The 17,907-nt window shown below is 37.2% G+C and overlaps 3 protein-coding genes across 3 annotated transcripts; 2 read left to right on the top strand and 1 right to left on the bottom strand.

Annotated features, from left to right (window-relative positions):
- Nucleotides 1-1,499: 1,499 nt before the first annotated feature.
- On the top strand, nt 1,500-2,814 carry LOC105398093 (allergen Tha p 1). The gene is made up of 3 exons (XM_011570144.3): nt 1,500-1,690; nt 1,931-2,127; nt 2,534-2,814. The coding sequence occupies exons 2-3, from the start codon at nt 1,947-1,949 to the stop codon at nt 2,719-2,721; spliced, it is 369 nt and encodes a 122-aa protein (XP_011568446.3). The 5' UTR covers nt 1,500-1,690; nt 1,931-1,946; the 3' UTR covers nt 2,722-2,814.
- A 6,435-nt stretch (nt 2,815-9,249) lies between these two features.
- On the top strand, nt 9,250-10,974 carry LOC105392898 (allergen Tha p 1). The gene is made up of 3 exons (XM_011564586.3): nt 9,250-9,387; nt 9,722-9,921; nt 10,739-10,974. The coding sequence occupies exons 2-3, from the start codon at nt 9,735-9,737 to the stop codon at nt 10,924-10,926; spliced, it is 375 nt and encodes a 124-aa protein (XP_011562888.3). The 5' UTR covers nt 9,250-9,387; nt 9,722-9,734; the 3' UTR covers nt 10,927-10,974.
- Nucleotides 10,975-12,205: 1,231 nt separating this feature from the next.
- LOC105392899 (allergen Tha p 1-like) lies at nt 12,206-14,086 on the bottom strand. Its single transcript, XM_048627672.1, has 3 exons — nt 13,934-14,086; nt 13,337-13,538; nt 12,206-12,798 (listed from the first exon to the last, which is right to left on the bottom strand). Exons 2-3 carry the CDS (start codon nt 13,527-13,529, stop codon nt 12,611-12,613), a joined length of 381 nt encoding a protein of 126 aa, XP_048483629.1. The 5' UTR covers nt 13,530-13,538; nt 13,934-14,086; the 3' UTR covers nt 12,206-12,610.
- Between the last annotated feature and the right edge of the window lie 3,821 nt (nt 14,087-17,907).

Genomic DNA, 17,907 nt, shown 5'->3' with positions numbered 1-17,907 from the left:
TGCCAAGAAAGAATATGGAATGTTAGATTAATTAAGTTATCATGGTAATACACAGGAATGCCTATACAAACTCACGAGTAATGAAAAAGTTCCATCTGCCATTGCCGTTCCATAAATGTATAACTAGAACTTTTTCATTGCTCTTGAGTGTAGTAAGTAGGTACCAATTGGCAGATGCATCGTTACACAAACAAGAAGGGTCTTCGAAGGGAGACTTCGTTTGAATAAACATAACCACATGAGGTGCCCAACAACTGCTACACTTATGATAGTCCTCGCCAAACTAAGCATTAGTTCGTTACCTAACTAAGGGCTGATTTTTTCGTGGTCCGATAAAAGTTCCCTAGGGAGCGATTCGGATGCTGTTGCGTCTGAAAGTCTGTGTTAGACAGTAACGGCAACAATTATATTCCTCACATTTATTTGACTCTTGAAATTGCATTAAATGCAATAGTCTGTATTTACTAAATAGCAAGGTAACAAAACAAAGCGTGTAAAGGACAAATCAGGCGTTTCAGGTCATCGCATGAGCATAAAAAATCATACCATGCTGACCATCATCAAGAAAACCCTAAACTTTTCGTTGCCAACTCATCTCTAAGACGACCAACCCGGAATTACTGGGAGGGAAATATGACGATTTCTTCGTTGAAGGGAAGTATGATTTCATGGATGATAGATCAAATTTTGGGGTTTGCTATAATTCTATTATATTTTGATAAGGTGCGAAGTTCCTGTACGTGGCTCTCTCGAGTGGAATCTTTGTACATATCCCCTTAATTTCAGCTCAGCCAGCCTAGCTCCCGAGTAAACTGGAGCAGCAAGCCTGGGTGTTGCAATAGCTGAGGTAGGCGCTCTGTTTGTCCAAGAATAGATAATCTCGTCTCTGTTGTAGATGGACAAGCTAACATAATAATATGTTCATTCATCTCATCCACTTCCTTACATGTCCTACATATGGGACTAGTTGAGTTGCCTATGGTATATAAGTTTATTTAGGCAACAAATCCCTGTTATTAATCCTGCCATTATTGATATGATACTACGGCACAGTTTGAGTAAGTAGCGTGAAGTTTATGGTTATTTGATAAAATGTGGAGTTTTCTATAAAATTTGTAGACCGTTAAGATCTACACACAAGTTAAATCTAGTATTACATTTAGCATGCTGCTGGAAAGAACAGGTCAAATAGAAATTTATTAAATTAGTATGAAGGTTATACACTAATACACTCGCGGGTAATAAAAACGTGCCAGTTACATAGAACCAAATTACTCCTAAACGAAAAAGGCTTAAAGACATTTAACAGCGCATCATTATAATTATGATATGCAATTACTATTAATTCATTACCTATCTCTTCTAAGTATCTATAACTCGTTTTATTGAAATAATTTTTCAGTACCTACAGTAGTAGATAATTTACACATTAAATTTCATAAATAGATATGAAACAAAACTTAAAATAAAATAATGCTTACTGTGAATTTCACACATTGTAAACTCGAAATGCAATATTGAAATTTTACTTCTTTCCTGTTTTATTAAAAATTTCGCACGCATTGTGCACGAATTTCAAGGATTATTTACTGAATCTACTTACTGAACAAATAATATAAAAAGCTAAGAAACCAACCACTAATTATCAGTTACATTACTAACACCATTTGAAACACATCAACTTTTACAAGTAAGTAGTTTCAGCAGTATTATAATTTCAGAATCATGGCTTTGGAAGTCAGAAACCCTTGGCGCTTTGGATTAAATTTATTTGTAAAACCTCTAGCTTATCAGATCAACTAAAATTAATTGGTCCCCATTGTTTTGCACCATTGAATCACATCACCATCCTTTTTAACTCTAAAACCCTGCTTTTTCTTTATCACATATTTGTATTATCAAAATTCATTGCAACACGTTTCACTTCCAGCCCCCAACCCGCAACCATGAAGCTATTCATAGTCCTTTCCCTCCTCGCCGCGGCCGCGCTCGCCGATGACCTCTACGACGAGAGCAAGACCAACCTGGACGTGGACGAGCTGGTCTCCAACGAGCGACTGCTGAAGGGCTACTGCGCCTGCTTCCTCGGCAAGGGACCCTGCACCGCCGAGGGGGTTAATATTAAGAGTGAGTGTGCTTTGTGCAGTTATAGAGTTGGGGCAAAAGCTAGTATAGTAAAACCGATGTGGAGATAAGCCATCACAAACTAATATAACAAATTCGATTTGTAGAACTCATTATCCATTTAAAATTAAATAAAAGGGATATACCTGTAAATACTAAGCAAGAGGTGTGGATCAAATCGCCAACTACTTATTAAAAATTTCTTCTGGCAATTTGTAGTATTCTGCCGGAGGCGCTGATCAAAGCCTCTAATTCTTAATAATATCTAAATTATGCCTAAAATACATTCAATTAATCCTACGTATAAATAATTCACAGCATAGTTCTGCTTCTCACGATTTAGCCACCAACTAACCAATCAATACGTCCTTTCATTCCAGAACTAACCAATCATTTTCTTTGATTCCAGAGTTCATCCCTGACGCAGTCCAGAACGCGTGTTCAAAGTGCTCGCCGCGCCAACGCAGCATGGTGCGCAAGATGTGCCAGGCCATCAAGGAGAAGCTGCCCGCGGACTGGCAGGAGCTGGCCGCGGCCTTCGACCCCCAGGGCCAGTACAAGAGCAAGGTCGACGCCTTCCTCGCCGCCAGCGACTGAGCAGCTGAGCTGGAAGAGAGAGAGAGAGAAAGAGAGATGTTGGGAGGGTTATTTATTGGTTGATTCGTTGGACGTCATCATGTACTGTGATTTTTGTTGGAATAAATTCTATTGATTGTTTTGAAATATGATTGTTTTTTTAATACTTTGTAAGAGTAGGTTAATTTTACACGGTGACCAAAAGATAGAAATCAGAAAAGGATGATTAAGCTCGTAACAACGTTTGTTTTACCACCACAATAATTGACTTCCCAAATCCCCATTTAACGAAACAGGGCAATACAGGACATAATTGACGCAAAAGTAAATTTCTTTTTCCGAGAACTTTAACATTATTTACTGTCATAGTTTTAGGTTGAGCTTATAGGTAAAGTAGCTATGGACGTTAATCAGTGAAGTATTCAAAGACAGATCTTATCAATTCTGCCTCTTCTCTAAGCTCGAATATCCTGTGGCCATTATGGGCCATATAAAAGACATCAACGGGGTGTATGAAAAAGGAAGTTCTGTCATTTTGTTGCTGGGTATTATTCAGCACAAGCTTGCTTGTGTTGGGGTCCACCAACCCGCACTAGGCCAGCGCGGTGGACTAGGACTAAAAACCTTCCTTCATTAGAAGTAGACCTGTGCCCCAGCAGTGGGGACGTGATGGGTCGTGATGATGACTGTGATGACTCAAAATGAAACCTGAGTAGCCGAAACGTGGAAGCTCCACTTTACCAAAAAAGTCGATCTTAATTCTTTAAAACTTATAAAAAAAAATAGACACGAGCATTACGACGTCATCTGCCTCCAACTTTTTTTGCTCTATAAATATTTACATAGTTTTATTTCTACTTGGACTTCAAATAAGTTATTTTTAGTAAGTTTTTTGTTATTATTGCGTATGTGGGCAGGTGTTCTACAGTACACATAGACGCCTTAGAACATAATTTTCATTCGGGACAATTACAAAGTTATAATTGACTCTGTAATAACCTCGAGAGGAGAGGATTCGTTTTCTTCATTTAGGGCCGATTTTTCAATGCCAGGATAAAAGGTCAAATAACTATCTAACGAATAATTTTATTTGGCTGTTTATCGGCCTGGTAGTTGCTAAACCATTTTTCAATTGTGATTTATTCCATAGATAACTATCTTACCGATTTTTCTATTTGAACTCAGGAGAGATGAAACAAGTATATGCAGACACTATAGTGCTAAAGCAGGACAGAATACTATTTCAATTGTCAGTGTCAACTATCACTGTCAAGCAAAGAGCAATCAAGCCACAAGCCTCACTGACTGTTTGGTTTGGTTGTTTTGATTTTGGTATTTAAATTTGTTATTTTTGTATCACAATGGTTACACAAAAAAGAGAGCGTTTAGCGAATTTTAATAATGCTGAAGTTACTGTGTAGTGAGTTTGGTAGATAAATTCAAACATGTCATAGAAAATAAAAAGACCGATGCTGCAACAAATAAAGATAAGGAGACTGCATGGAAGAAAATTGAGTTTTCTTTTAACTCCAGTGGTATAACCACAAGTGTCCGCTCATGGAAAACCCTTAAGTTAAAGTACGAGGGCATCAAAAAAACAATGAAGAAGAAGTCTTCCCTGCAAAGGCAGGAGATGTACAAAACTGGAGGTGGGCCCTCAAATGCACCTCCATTTATCGATGTAGAAGAAAAGGTGTTAGGCATTTGCTCCAACATTACCATTCAACATATCCTTAATTTATAATTAACAAATAAAAACTGAAAGAAATAATTATAACACCTATATATGTTTTATTATCAAGTACTGGATGGTTTCTCTCTTTTCTCCTCAGCCTATAGCAGTCCAATACTGGACATTGAAGATCATCCCGCCAAGTCGGAGGGATGTCTTAGATACTTATATATAGCATATATAGGTTACCTACCTATTAATGATTGAAAATAAATCAACATAATGTTTCTAGTCTGGTGCCTTTCGGCGATGAAATTCTTTTGCATCCCACATGCTGTACTCGTAATGATCAGGCCTCGTTTTTACGACTCTGACTTTCCTTTCTACTGGATTAATATACTCGTTCATTACTGCCTCTTCTTCGATCGCCAAATCATCAATATCATCGAAAATAAACATTGAAAATGATGATTATTCTCACTTTCTTAATAACCTCAAATGTCAAACAATGTCAAATTATCAATCGAATAAGCACTATCTGGCGGCCCAGGCAGCAGATAGATTTATTCTCCAGGTAACTGAGTTATTGGACGAATAAGTTCTATCTGACGATTGAAAAATTGAATATTTCGCTATCTGTCGAATAAACGCTATCTGTCTGTCTATCTGAGCATTGAAAAATCGGCCCTTAATAGAGTTTTAACTTAATAATCTGCCTGGTTATTATTATATACATATTAACTATGTTTTTTTTTTTTTTTTTTTTTTAAAGATTTTATTATCACTCCACAGACTTTATGTCCGTGCCTTTTTGAGAGATGAATATATTGTGAGAGTTTGGTTGTTTTTTTATCTTCATCTTTTAACTACTCACTACTCAATGTGGAAGCTTATAATATATATATTTTATCTTTTATATATATATATATACCTATATATTATTAATAATATATTTTTTTTTTTTGCACTCCTGGAGGAAAATCTACACAGACACCTGGGAAGGGGACCCAGGTAGTGTCGGCCTTTAACCGACTAAAAACCCCCAGTTGTGCATTTCTTGTTTTTTTTTTTTTTTTTTTTTTTCTTTGTTTCACACAGTCACACTTACAATTATAATGGCAACAAACATTTGAAGGGTAGGGCCAGTGTCAGGTGTCTTCAGAGAACTTAACAGACGCCTGTCAGTGGCCACACACTCCTTTTGTCATCGCTGTTGTTTTGCCTGGTGTTAATGTGTGATTGTGTGTTCTTAAAACTATCTTAATTTTATTGGTTAGTTCTTATACAGATAATATTAATTCATGATATACTATACAATACCTACATATCAAAACTATACAATACATGCTATATACTATACATATCAAAACTATAAAAAACATGCAATACTGTTTGGCCGTCAATATAAAATTAAAATCAAAATTCTCCTATTCCGCTCCATTTTGCGTTGCCAAAAGCCTTGATTGCTGGGCAACGACCTCTTTGTCCCGATTTTTTATTGCCATCTTTAGGTTGTACTCGAGGATCCGTTTCTTCGGTGCTGTTATTGCCGTTTTAGCGAGGTTGCCGATAGCGTCCTCGGTGTCATCCGCATAGTAGGTGCAGGCGGAGGTGTGCCTCGACAGCGCCACTACTGCGTGAGGTATGCTATCGTGCAACTTTATTTTGTCTTTTGTTTTTATGATAATGACGGATTCGTACGTCAATCCCTGTGCTTCGTGTATGGTTAAGACGCGTGATCCCGTTCCTTCTCCAAACCCTTGGCTGGTCAGGGTCTCTTTTTCTTCCTGTGTATGCGTCAGGAATAGAGTGTTGGTTTGGGATTTTGGAATTGCTGCGTCTGTAAACCTTTTCAGCTGCAGGGATTGGATACGCGCTGTGGCTGCGTATATGCCTGAGTATACTTCTCTTAGGGCGTATGCAACATCCATGGGGTTTCTGTATGAGCACAACAGCTCCTGGGTGATGTTTGCTACCAGTGTTGGGCGATTGTACCTTAGTTCGAATAGGTTCTCTCTGTCTATGTACGGTAGCTGGTTGATGTCTCCGATTAGAGCAATATCACTGGCACGGGACAGGCGGGCGGCAATTACGATTGCCCCGAAATGGTTCATCAGGGCCTCGTCAATTATCAGGCGTTGGCATCCGACATGTTCTCTAAAGCCGTTTACTAGGACTGATGCCATCGTACGTACCCTAGTTCTAACCATGTCCCCGATCCTATGCGCTAGCCTGTTTCGTATATCGACGGCCGCCTCAGTTGTCGTGGTGATAATGGTGTCTTTGCTCACATCGAAGTTATTTACCACCCAGGTTGTCTTCCCACATCCAGGTACCCCGTTCACCCAAGCGATGGTGGGCATCGTCCAGCTATTCCAGGTAGCGTTAATGGTTTCCGCTTTTGCTAGGATTTTGTCCTCTAGCATAATCCTGGTACACTGAGCTACGACCACCATTTGGTTGTTGTGTGGGAGAGTGAGTTTCGGGATGTTGCGTTCCCAGGGCACGAATCCGCATTCCTCGCTATAAGCCGCCATATACGCTCCAGTCATTTTGCCTCTGAGGACTTGGCAACTACTGTTATCGTATATGCAGGCTTCGGCCTCCTCGAGTAAAACTTTTAGCCGGCTTTCGTTCTCTTGCCTGTAGGTCTGCATGATCGTTTTGCAGGACAAGAGATTTACCTGCTTTGTGGCGGTTGTAATTGCCATAAATTCGATGGCGGCATTCTCTAGATGGTCGTTTGAGGTGGTAGCTGTTTTCAGCTTCGGTGGGACCACCTGGCCCATATCCGCTCGTGTAATTTTTCTCTGGGCAAGCCTTTTTCCAGTTTTAGGTTCTCTGGAGATTTGGCGCCTCTCGGGTGTCCTCTGTGGTTTTCCTATAAGGCTTGAGGCAGCTGCTTTAAAAGCCTGGAGGAACCCTTGGACACGCCCTTGCGATGTTAAATTGTGCATCCTCCTTTCCATGTTCCGTTGTTCTGAAGCGGCGACAGCCCCAGCGGTCATCCTCTCCTGTAGGCGTTCAGATCCGGTGACCAAGTATTCGGCTTGTTGGTGGCAGTTGTCAATGCCCCTCGCAAGTATATGACCTTTGAGAAAGCTTAGATCTTCGCCTCTGTCCTCGTACACCACTATTTCATGATGTTTTGAGGCTTTTAGGCAACCCAGCTGGTCAACAATTTCGCCTTTCCTATACTCGATCACCATTGCGTCTACGCTTATTATCCTGGGGACGTTACTGTCTAGCGCTATCTCTCCAAGCTTACTGAGCCATGAGCATGCCTGAACGAACGGGGTGTCGTCGGCCCACTCGAATAGTGCGATGGTCTTGTTACGCCATCGCACTAGTCGGCAGGGCTGATTTCCCACTAGGGTTACTGGCAATGCGTCGTAGGCTTTACGCTTCATGGTAGCCTTCGATGTGCTCCCATTTAGGAGAGAGGCTAGGCCGGGTGATATGGCCACGCTCTTTCGCGCCCCTGAGATACAGAAGCTGATGCCGAGTCTTTCACTGCTTCCGTCCATGAACAGAGCCACGCTTCGGAGTCTTAGTCTAGCTTCTCCTTTTTCTCCACAATCCAACAGCTGATGTGTTGCTGTTTCTTTAGGAGTTGCTTGTGGTGGTGCTGTGATGGTTGTGACTGAGGCTTGAAATACTGGTATTGATTGCGGGTCGGGGCGGGGTATGGTGCTGTTTCTCCTGGCTGCTACTCTGAAGACACGATCTGAATATGATAGAAAATGAGGTCTATGCTTGGTGTCTGCCAGAATATCTTTTAATTCTGACTCCACCAAATTCCTGTCTATCAATGTCTCCAGATCTTGTCTTGCAGCAAGGAAACGGGGGCAGTCGAGAATTATATGCCAGACCGATTCAATGATGTTGGGGTCGCATTCACATTCTGGGCTTTCTTTGAGTTTAAATCTGTACATATATTAACTATGTTTGTATCAAAACGATTCTAACAGAGTAAGTAAGTTATTAAATTATAAAAAATCCCTTTATGGTTCTAGACTGTGAACCTAAAACATCAATTTAATGAGAAATACTCAATCGTCGATTACCTATGATTACCAATGATTACATACAAATGGCATACATGTTCATAAAATGGTCTTTAGATATTAATACCTTACATTAATAATAATAATAATACTGCACAATCAGAAATGTGGATAGGTATAAATTAACAGAATAGCAACTTACTTATGTGGGCACTTAGTATCAAGCAAGACCACTTTGAATTTTTTTTCTTCAATAGATGACCCAATTGCATTACTACTAGGGGTGTTGCCTAATCTTGTACCCAATGAATATAAAGAGTAGATATATACCTAATTAGTTAATGACCCTCGCGAGCAATGAAAAGTTCCACCCAGAAAGTTGTTATGTTACTCGAACTTTTTCATAGCTAGCGAGTGTATTATTAGCGCTTTCATTAATAACATTCACTTGGTGGTTGGAGTATCGCTAATTAAAGGAAATTGAATTAAAGTAGCCGATGTGGATAGGATTGTGGCTAGATAAACTTAGTGTTGACGTTGCCCGCAGGACCTAGTTTGGAACATGATGAGGAGGACCGATAGAATATTGAGATGCTTTCTCGGAGTAAGCTTTACATGATTGTATCTGCGATTGTAGATGCGACCAGACCATACCCTTAAGGGGAAATCTTTTAATGTAGATAGTACAGACAGCGACTAGACAAACACATACGTAATGTGGGACGCGCCAAGCGGCGGACAATACTCACACAGAATAGGTAAAGCATTCATGCACGGGGAATATTTTTATCAATTAACCTCTAAAACAATGCATACTTTTTACAACAATAAAATTATGAGTCACTCACACATAATTAAGACTTCCGAAAAAACTCAATACTGACTTCACAGGCGGCTGCATCGTCGTGCGTCAAGGATTATGGGAACGTTCATATAAAAGCCAACGTGAACACATCATGAGTACCAGTCACAAATCCGGGTTCCTATTTGAACTACCTATCTTTAACTGTAAGCTAATATAAATTATTTATTAAATCCTTAAATACAGTAATCATTAATTGTTTAACATTTTTACTATAAGTGAAGTTAATTATAAAATCAGAATGTGCTTAAATTCATTAAACGACTGTGCATTGTTTATCATTGATATCAACTTCCCTGCCTCTCACCAAAATACATTGCCGTCTGTCCTCATCGGAAGTCGTTGGCATTCAAAACAATCATCACTTATTTACTTAACTTATTTTGTTCAATATAAGACAGTGCATATATACAAATAAATTTAACCAAAAATTATCATACGCAATCAATGAAGATGACCAACAAAATGTATCCTCCACAGAGTCTCACCAACCATGAAGTTCCTCCTGATCCTGTCGGTGGTGGCGGCGGCGGCGCTGGCCCGTCCTGAAGACCTGTACGACGACAGCAAGACCAACCTGGACGTAGACGAGCTGGTGGCCAACGACCGCCTGCTGAAGGGATACGCTTCCTGCTTCCTCAATAAGGGACCCTGCACACCCGAGGGGAATAACATTAAGAGTGAGTGATTCGTCTTTCATGTTTTATCGTAACTGTCGATAACTGATTTCAAAAATTAGATTTTACCTTACAAAGATACATGTTGTTGGAAGTATTTTAGTCGGAAATTAAAAGATACTATCAATTATTTATCAACTTTTTCATATATCATGGTGACAAAGCCTAACAATCGAGTGTCTCGAGTTTGTCACCGACAAGCTAAGAAGAAGATAGTTGTTTTGAGAAAAAAATTGCCAATGTAATTGCTCTCCCGCCACCGGTGGCATTGGTATGTTTATTTTGTTTTGTGGCAAAAGGTTTTTTTGTATGAAGTTATTGACGTCAATGCTTCAAGTATTTTCTACCTGTGAACCTGTCGCAGATTTAGGAAATAAGTTTGTCACGATAGGCGAGTTTACTTTAAAACAATATTATATTTTTTTTTGTATATGTATTGGGGGTTGCAATTGACAAAATAGGGATAGTTCCATAAATGAACGATTTTTTTTTCCAAATGTTAACAAGTCTCTAAACAAATGAACATTGGTTTATGCCAAATGCACTGCAAACTAAATGCTATTTAACAAGTTTGAAAACAAACATTGCAATATGTCACTGTATGTACTCGAAAATATTGCGGCTAAACATGATAAATAAAAAAAGCCGGCCAAGCCTAAGTCTAATTTAGAGACGAAAATTTGTCAAAATTCCTGACAATAAAACATGGAAATACTACAAAGGGCAAATCCAGCTCCTGCCTATCAAACACGCAAACCTATGTAGGTAAAGTTTGCAAATTGTTATAGATTATGTAATTCAAATAAACGTATCTTTACAGAGTTCATCCCTGACGCCGTGGAGAACAGCTGCCAGAAGTGCACCCCGAAGCTGCGAGTGCTGGTGCGCAAGATGTCCAACGGCATCAAGACCAAGCTGCCGAAGGAATGGAAGGATCTGGAAGCTCTCTACGACCCTGAGGGCAAGCACTCCAGCAAGGTTGATGCCTTCCTAGCCCAGACTGACTGAGCGAAACTCTGTGATAATGTAAATAATGAAGTGTATTGTTGATTTGGAGTTTTGGTGTTTTATTGATTTAGTCCCCAAGGAGTTGTACCACAGGCTTTCTTCATGAGACTACTATAGAGAAAAAGGTTATTTGTATATGTTCTATATAAACGTGAGTGTGTGTGTGTTCTATCGAGCCGTATGTCTAACGCTACTGCAGGTTTGAACAGTTGTTACACAAGTAGCTTCGTCTACTATAAGACTAGATTAAACCATAATGGGTGATATATAAATGTCTATATATATATATATACACACACACACTCACTGATGACGGGATAGTCATGCATAAGAAACAAACAACAAATTAACAAACTTGTCAAAGTTATTATATTAGCTACTTATGAAGCTGAAATCCATGCTTTCTCGATTTTTAACTAAAGGTAGCCCGTGCTCGACTTATTCATTTCATATAAGCTTTGATCAATGGGCGATTCTCCGATATGAAACACTACCTATAACATATTACCTTTATTTAATTTCTAAATTCAAGAAATGCTAGATTTTTTATCATCAATTAGGTACTTTAATTAACACGTTCAAAGTCAAAATATCACTGTCACGTGTTTACGTAATACGTGTTAAATGATATAACATCTAACACCAATAATAGCTTAGTGTTTGCAGTTTGTTTGTTTGTCAAACCTGAAGTGCACACCAAAAGAGAATAGATATTTGGGATTTAAAGGGATCATTTTATCAGTTATCAACCCGAACTCAGGTTAAAGTAGAGCCTACAATACAGAAACTGTTATTTATGAATATGAATATGACACCCCATTAAATTGAATGGTGGGAAATAGATAATATAAATAAATAAATATTAGATCAATATAAAGATAGAAAAGGGTTCAGAATGTTTTTTGTTTATTAAATAAAAAAGTGTTTCCTGCAACGCATTGCCATTTTTCGGGCACATCCAAAGTCCAATAGTATCTGATTTAATTAAAATATATGTCCACTATAAATTGAAATAACCTGTTCTGCGTTTTCCTGGTTTAAAAACATACCTAGGTACTAAAAATATTATTAGTTAATTATGTATAAGTACATAGTAAAATTATATGTTTATCTTAAATATTGGAATCAGCGGAGCATAATGTTTTTAAATGAACAAAGAGATAGATATTTAGGTACATAATACGCGTAATATTGTGATTTGAATAAAAAATATAGGTAGGTATTGAGTCAATATTCATATTACTAGTACACTGGAATACTTTGAAAGCAAAGACAGAACTACAAAAAATATTTTTTTATTTATTAAAATATAACTTAAGAATAACAAAATGACATCACAGAATATCACATTAAATTAACACACATGTCACCACATCCACATTAGGTAGGTACAATAAATACATTTAAACGTAACCAATTCTGTAACAACATTTTAAGTAAACCTATTAATTTGTGATGCATTGGTAGGTATCTAAGACTACAGGCATCTCACCTCTGGACCCAATTATGCATTTTCTTCATCAAAACATAATTATTATTGTTAAAGCGGCAGTTTGTTTCAGAAATCAGCAACATTGTACCAGGGCCACAGATGTTTGAAAAAGTTGTCATTATAGAGTTCTTAATCAGAGTCAGCAACATTGTACCAGGGCCACAGAGGTTAGAGCAGCTTTCATTAGAGTTTCTAATCAGATCCTTCGAGGAACTTGGCGAAGGAGTCCTTGTACTCTCCCTTGGGGTCCTCCTTGCTGACGATCTCGGTCCACACCTGCGGCAGCTGCTCCTGGAAGCCCTTCACCACGACTCGCACCAGCTCGCGCTGCTTGCGCGTGCACTTGCCGCAAGTCGTCTTCAGCGCTTCCGGGATCACTCCTGAGGGAGAAGAGCTTGGTTAGTGATGTTCGATCTATAAATTTGAATGAATACAAAAATTTACTCATTCATTATCAATCAATGTTTTTGATGCAATTGAGCTATTCTATTGCTTGGTTTTTGACGATATTGGTATAATTGTAACCAACCAGTGTGGCACCCATTTATAACTTTAAAACTAATCTTTATTAGAATATTTTTTCAGAAACATAAGAAACGTTAATTTCTAAAAAGCCAACATAAATATCTCTAGAGGCAGGAACTGTAATTGCAACATCAAAGAGTGGACCGGTGTAAAAACCGTGGAAGAATTATTTAAAACAGCCAGGAATAGAGAGCGCTGCAAAGAGCTGACTGCCAACCTTCAATGATGGAGAGGCACTATAAGAAGAAGAAGGAACCGTAAACTATTCCCAATCCGTCTCCAAGTCTCTTTAGAGCACCCAGTCAAGCTATATTTATTTACCTATCATGTGAATGTAGTTCAGGAACCCGAAAAATTAATTCTACCTCTGGATAATCATGTTTAAAAACTCACTCTTAAAGTCGGATCCCTCGGCAGTGCAGGGCCCCTTGCTCAGGAAACACTTGCCGTAGCTCTTCAGCAGGCGTTGGTTCTGCACCAGCTCGTGAGCGTTGAAGCTGTCGTATTTAGCGTCGTACGTGTCCGCGGGCGCCGCCGCCGCCGCCGCCACCGCCGCCACTAGGCATAGGAGAGTCACGGTCTGCATGGTGTAGAGCTGAGGACAAATTTGAAATAGTCTTTATTCGATGTTTGCAATTATTACCCGATTTTTACGTTATTAGTCTACCACAAACAAAGTATGAGTTGGTTTCCTTGGGCTGTAATGATGGTATGCATGACGAAAGGTTCCTGAGTGTAGTGTCATTATACGAGTATTATAGTGACTGTCGCTAATCAGACTGGCTATATTTAAGAGGAGAGTATACCTTCGCGATTATAGCGACATAGGTATTTAGGAAACTCAACTCCAGCTATACTTTACTATAAAAAATACGGCAAACGAAACTTTTTCAGAGTATTTTAATTACACTTCATTATAAAAACAGAATCTCAAATTATAAAATCTATAAAAAAATATTTAAGTGCCTGCTTTATAAAAAAACAACTTACATTGTTGAGTTCCTTCTGTGTCAACTATGCTAAAAATACTGTGTTAGCGGATATATTTTGAGATTCTTTTATATATACGTGACCGACAAGGAAAATTATGTGTGAATAAGTTTGCTAACTAATCAAACTGTGAGCGTTGATCTCAATGTTTGCTGACACCGGAAAAAAAAACTCTACACCACGCGAATTTGAGCACTCGGGGCTGTCTCCCGTGTAGCCACGGACATTATACAGAATTACCTACGTGATATTAATGGAAAATAAATAAATTAGTCTTTGGTCGTGGAGAGTTGGTAGTAGACACACTGTGGACCCTACACGTGTTCTTATTATGTTAAAAAAAAATGTTATGTTAAGCGTAATGTATTTGTATAATCGTATGGACTTTGTATATTTAATCAAATATAAGTTAGGGCCAATAATTGTCAATAAAAAAAATAACAACTGTTAAGAGTACCTTTTTTTTAAAGTACAAGTTAGGTAAGTATGTCTATCATGAAATTCATGAAGCTATGGTAAACTTCGTAAGAAAGATGATAAACGTACTTCATATTTATTTATGTTTCAAGATGTAGAATAACCGTGGTCATAGTCAAATAAGCATTACATATTTCCGAATATAATCGAAATTATTACGGAAAAAACCATAAGACCTGACCATGCATTGGTGTTTATTTGTTTTTGTTTACATCAATAACTTCTGGATCTGTTGACGTCATACTGACGAACCAGCGAAAACGAGCCAACCAATAAAGTAATCAATTAAGGATTCATAAAATTAAAAATATCGTGAGGTAAAACCCAATAGGTTCACTTTTTAAACATTGAAATTAATTACGAATCAGAGCAGCTTTGTTTTATTTGTATTATTTAAAAGTTTCCTCAATTATTTACTACCTCACAATCATATAGACTCACTCACTTCCATCCAAAGGTTGTCTGGTGGAGATTGCTATAAGCAATAAGGCCGCTCTTTGTACTGTTACTGTTTTTAAGTTTTGTTTTTTTTTTGGAATTTTTGTTCGTGGTGCAAATAAAGTGTATTGTATTGTATTTACGTAATCGTAAGTACACACGCAACTAGCAAGCAATGAAAAAGTTCCAGTGACATAGCACCAAATTAGCTACTTTGTAGAGGAGCCTTTTCAATGCTAACGAGTACATCCTTCTTGTTTCTAGTTAGAGAAGTAGGAATATTCCAGAGTAAAAGCGTAGAAGTATATAGATACTGTATATACTCGTAGTATAGTTCTAATTAGTACTGTTTCTTGTATTTTATAGATACTAGCGTACAGGTTTATAGATACTGTATGTAGTATAGTTCTAGTACAGTTTTTTTATAGGTATTTTATTTAAATCTTTTATTTCATTAAAATTAAAACATAATATAATTTAAAAAAACATTGTCCAGTGTATTTTATAAAGCCTTGACCCTAAGCCTCAAAACCTGAACTTGTCGAGGTCGACTCCTTGTTCTGAGAGACATCAAGAAATGTACGTGTTGTTTTAGTTTTGATGCTAATAATGTTAAAGTGTGTTGACTCTTGCTACACTTCCGTGGAGGAAGCCAGGAAAGTACTGTGTCTAAGGCTAAGTACCTAACTACTCGTATATCCGGATTGTCGTAGGACCATCTCCATCGTAATCTGAGAGATTCAAAAGGATAAGAAAATATTGATACATTTGGCAACAGATTTTTATCTAGGTATGGTAAAACACTTTATAATTACTACTATCTGATACTCATTCAAGTTCTTAACAATCTTTGTAGTACCTAAATAGGCTTAAATTTTAAAATGTTTTAAATAGATAAGATTGATTTTGATATGGAGATGAAATCTCGCAAAGCGATGACTTGCAAATTAAAAATTTTGCCGATTTGCATGGTCATTGTTTGCCTTTCTAATAGTACCTATGCTTTTGCTTTATATAAACTTAATTTTTCCTATAAGTAGCGTCGATGCGGATGGAACAAACATAAGGAGGCCTTTGCCCAACAGTGGGACACGTTAATAGTATATTTTTTAAAATACCAATATTTTTTATGAAAAATCAAATCAACCATGAGTACCGCCTTATGTAAGATTTACTTTGTAACACAAATATGTATTATAGGCTTAATAAATATTTAGACCTAGTGTGTGTTATGAAATGAAATGTTCTTTATTAGACGCACAATAAATATTATTAGCCTATATGTCATAATCATAACTCATATTATTACTCTACCACCATATATCACAAAGGCTCCGTAAATTTCTTAAATCTCACATTTATGGTGAGGTCATGGTAAGTACATGTTACATACATAAGTTATTGGTAAATAGATAATAATACAGAGTAAATCTTTTTCATTAGCAGACATTGCCGATCTGTAACTTATTGCTCTTACAAAATAATACAAAGCAACTTTATCGCAAAACACGCTTACAGGGTGTATATTATACCATAGAATAACAAGTACATGATATTACATGCTGCCGGGAAATTAACAAATATGACCTGATTTACACATATCTAAAATTTAAAAACCTTCTCCAAAATAAACTACCTACTTATATACTTATCTTTAGATAATAAAAAAAAGGATCTTAATACACAAAGTTACACTTAGTGTGGCTCTGAGATAGCACATACACAAATGCATGCAAAACTTCAGATAAATGTATAGTTATGTCGCATTATTGTAAGTAAATATTTTGTTTTCGTGGCATCTCCCCGCTATTTAGGTTTTTTAAGACTACATATAGGTAACATTGCTATCTACAGGAAAACCAGTTAAATTTAACGCGAAGATTACATGTTCTTATCTGGAGACTTTATAAAAATAAATATAAGAAGTTATAAACAGCATATATTATAAGAATATTGAGCTTGAATATTATGTATTAGTAAAACGTAGGTAATAGATTAATAAAACGAGAAAGAGACGAGGTTAGCTAAAGTGCACTCCGAAACTTCGTTTTTCATAATGTCCTTATAGACCACACTGGCAGGAAATCCTCAGTAATGAATAGCTCAAACATAAAGGTACAAAATAGTACTTACCTGTAACAAAAACACCATAGATAATCGTATTCAAAATATTCACGGTGATTTTGCCAAATTAAACATTTAAACAAATCACAGTTATTCTGGACGGTAACGCGATGCTAGAACGATTCATCGTGAAACTGAGATAACTACAATAAAAAAAAAAAATCGGGACAAAGAGGTCGTTGCCCAGCAATCAAGGCTTTTGGCAACGCAAAATGGAGCGGAATAGGAGAATTTTGATTTTAATTTTATATTGACGGCCAAACCGTATAGCATGTATTTTATAGTTTTGTTATGTATAGTATATAGCATGTATTGTATAGTTTTGATATGTAGGTATTGTATAGTATATCATGAATTAATATTATCTGTATAAGAACTAACCAATAAAATTAAGATAGTTTTAAGAACACTGTCACACATTAACACAAGGCAAAACAACAGCGATGACAAAAGGAGTGTGTGGCCACTGACAGGCGTCTGTTAAGTTCTCTGAAGACAGCTGACACTGGCCCTACCCTTCAAATGTTTGTTGCCATTATAATTGTAAGTGTGACTGTGTGAAACAAAGAAAAAAAAAAAAAAAAAAAAAAAAAAACAAGTAATGCACAACTGGGGGTTTTTAGTCGGTTAAAGGCCGACACTACCTGGGTCCCCTTCCCAGGTGTCTGTGTAGATTTTCCTCCAGGAGTGCAAAAAAAAATAATTATTAATAATATATAGGTATATATATATAAAAGATAAAATATATATATTATAAGCTTCCACATTGAGTAGTGAGTAGTTAAAAGATGAAGACAAAAAACAACCAAACTCTCACAATATATTGATCTCTCAAAAAGGCACGGACATAAAGTCTGTGGAGTGATAATAAAATCTTTAAAAAAAAAAAAAAAAAAAAAAAAGAGATAACTACAGGGTATTTGCACATAATACAG

The sequence above is a fragment of the Plutella xylostella genome, chromosome 19 (assembly GCF_932276165.1).
Source record: "Plutella xylostella chromosome 19, ilPluXylo3.1, whole genome shotgun sequence".
Taxonomy (NCBI): domain Eukaryota; kingdom Metazoa; phylum Arthropoda; class Insecta; order Lepidoptera; family Plutellidae; genus Plutella; species Plutella xylostella.
Note: the sequence above shows the minus strand (reverse complement) of the source record. Positions and strands in the feature narration are given on the sequence as shown.

What these genes read in the sequence shown, in the direction of transcription:
- LOC105392898 (XM_011564586.3), top strand. Translation starts at nt 9,735, where the DNA reads ATGAAGTTCCTCCTGATCCTGTCGGTGGTGGCGGCGGCGGCGCTGGCC. An exon ending in CGAGGGGAATAACATTAAGA is followed by an intron (nt 9,922 to 10,738) that starts GTGAGTGATTCG and finishes GTATCTTTACAG; the next exon opens with AGTTCATCCCTGACGCCGTG.
- LOC105398093 (XM_011570144.3), top strand. Translation starts at nt 1,947, where the DNA reads ATGAAGCTATTCATAGTCCTTTCCCTCCTCGCCGCGGCCGCGCTCGCC. An exon ending in CGAGGGGGTTAATATTAAGA is followed by an intron (nt 2,128 to 2,533) that starts GTGAGTGTGCTT and finishes CTTTGATTCCAG; the next exon opens with AGTTCATCCCTGACGCAGTC.
- LOC105392899 (XM_048627672.1), bottom strand. Translation starts at nt 13,529, where the DNA reads ATGCAGACCGTGACTCTCCTATGCCTAGTGGCGGCGGTGGCGGCGGCG. An exon ending in CGAGGGATCCGACTTTAAGA is followed by an intron (nt 12,799 to 13,336) that starts GTGAGTTTTTAA and finishes CTTCTCCCTCAG; the next exon opens with GAGTGATCCCGGAAGCGCTG.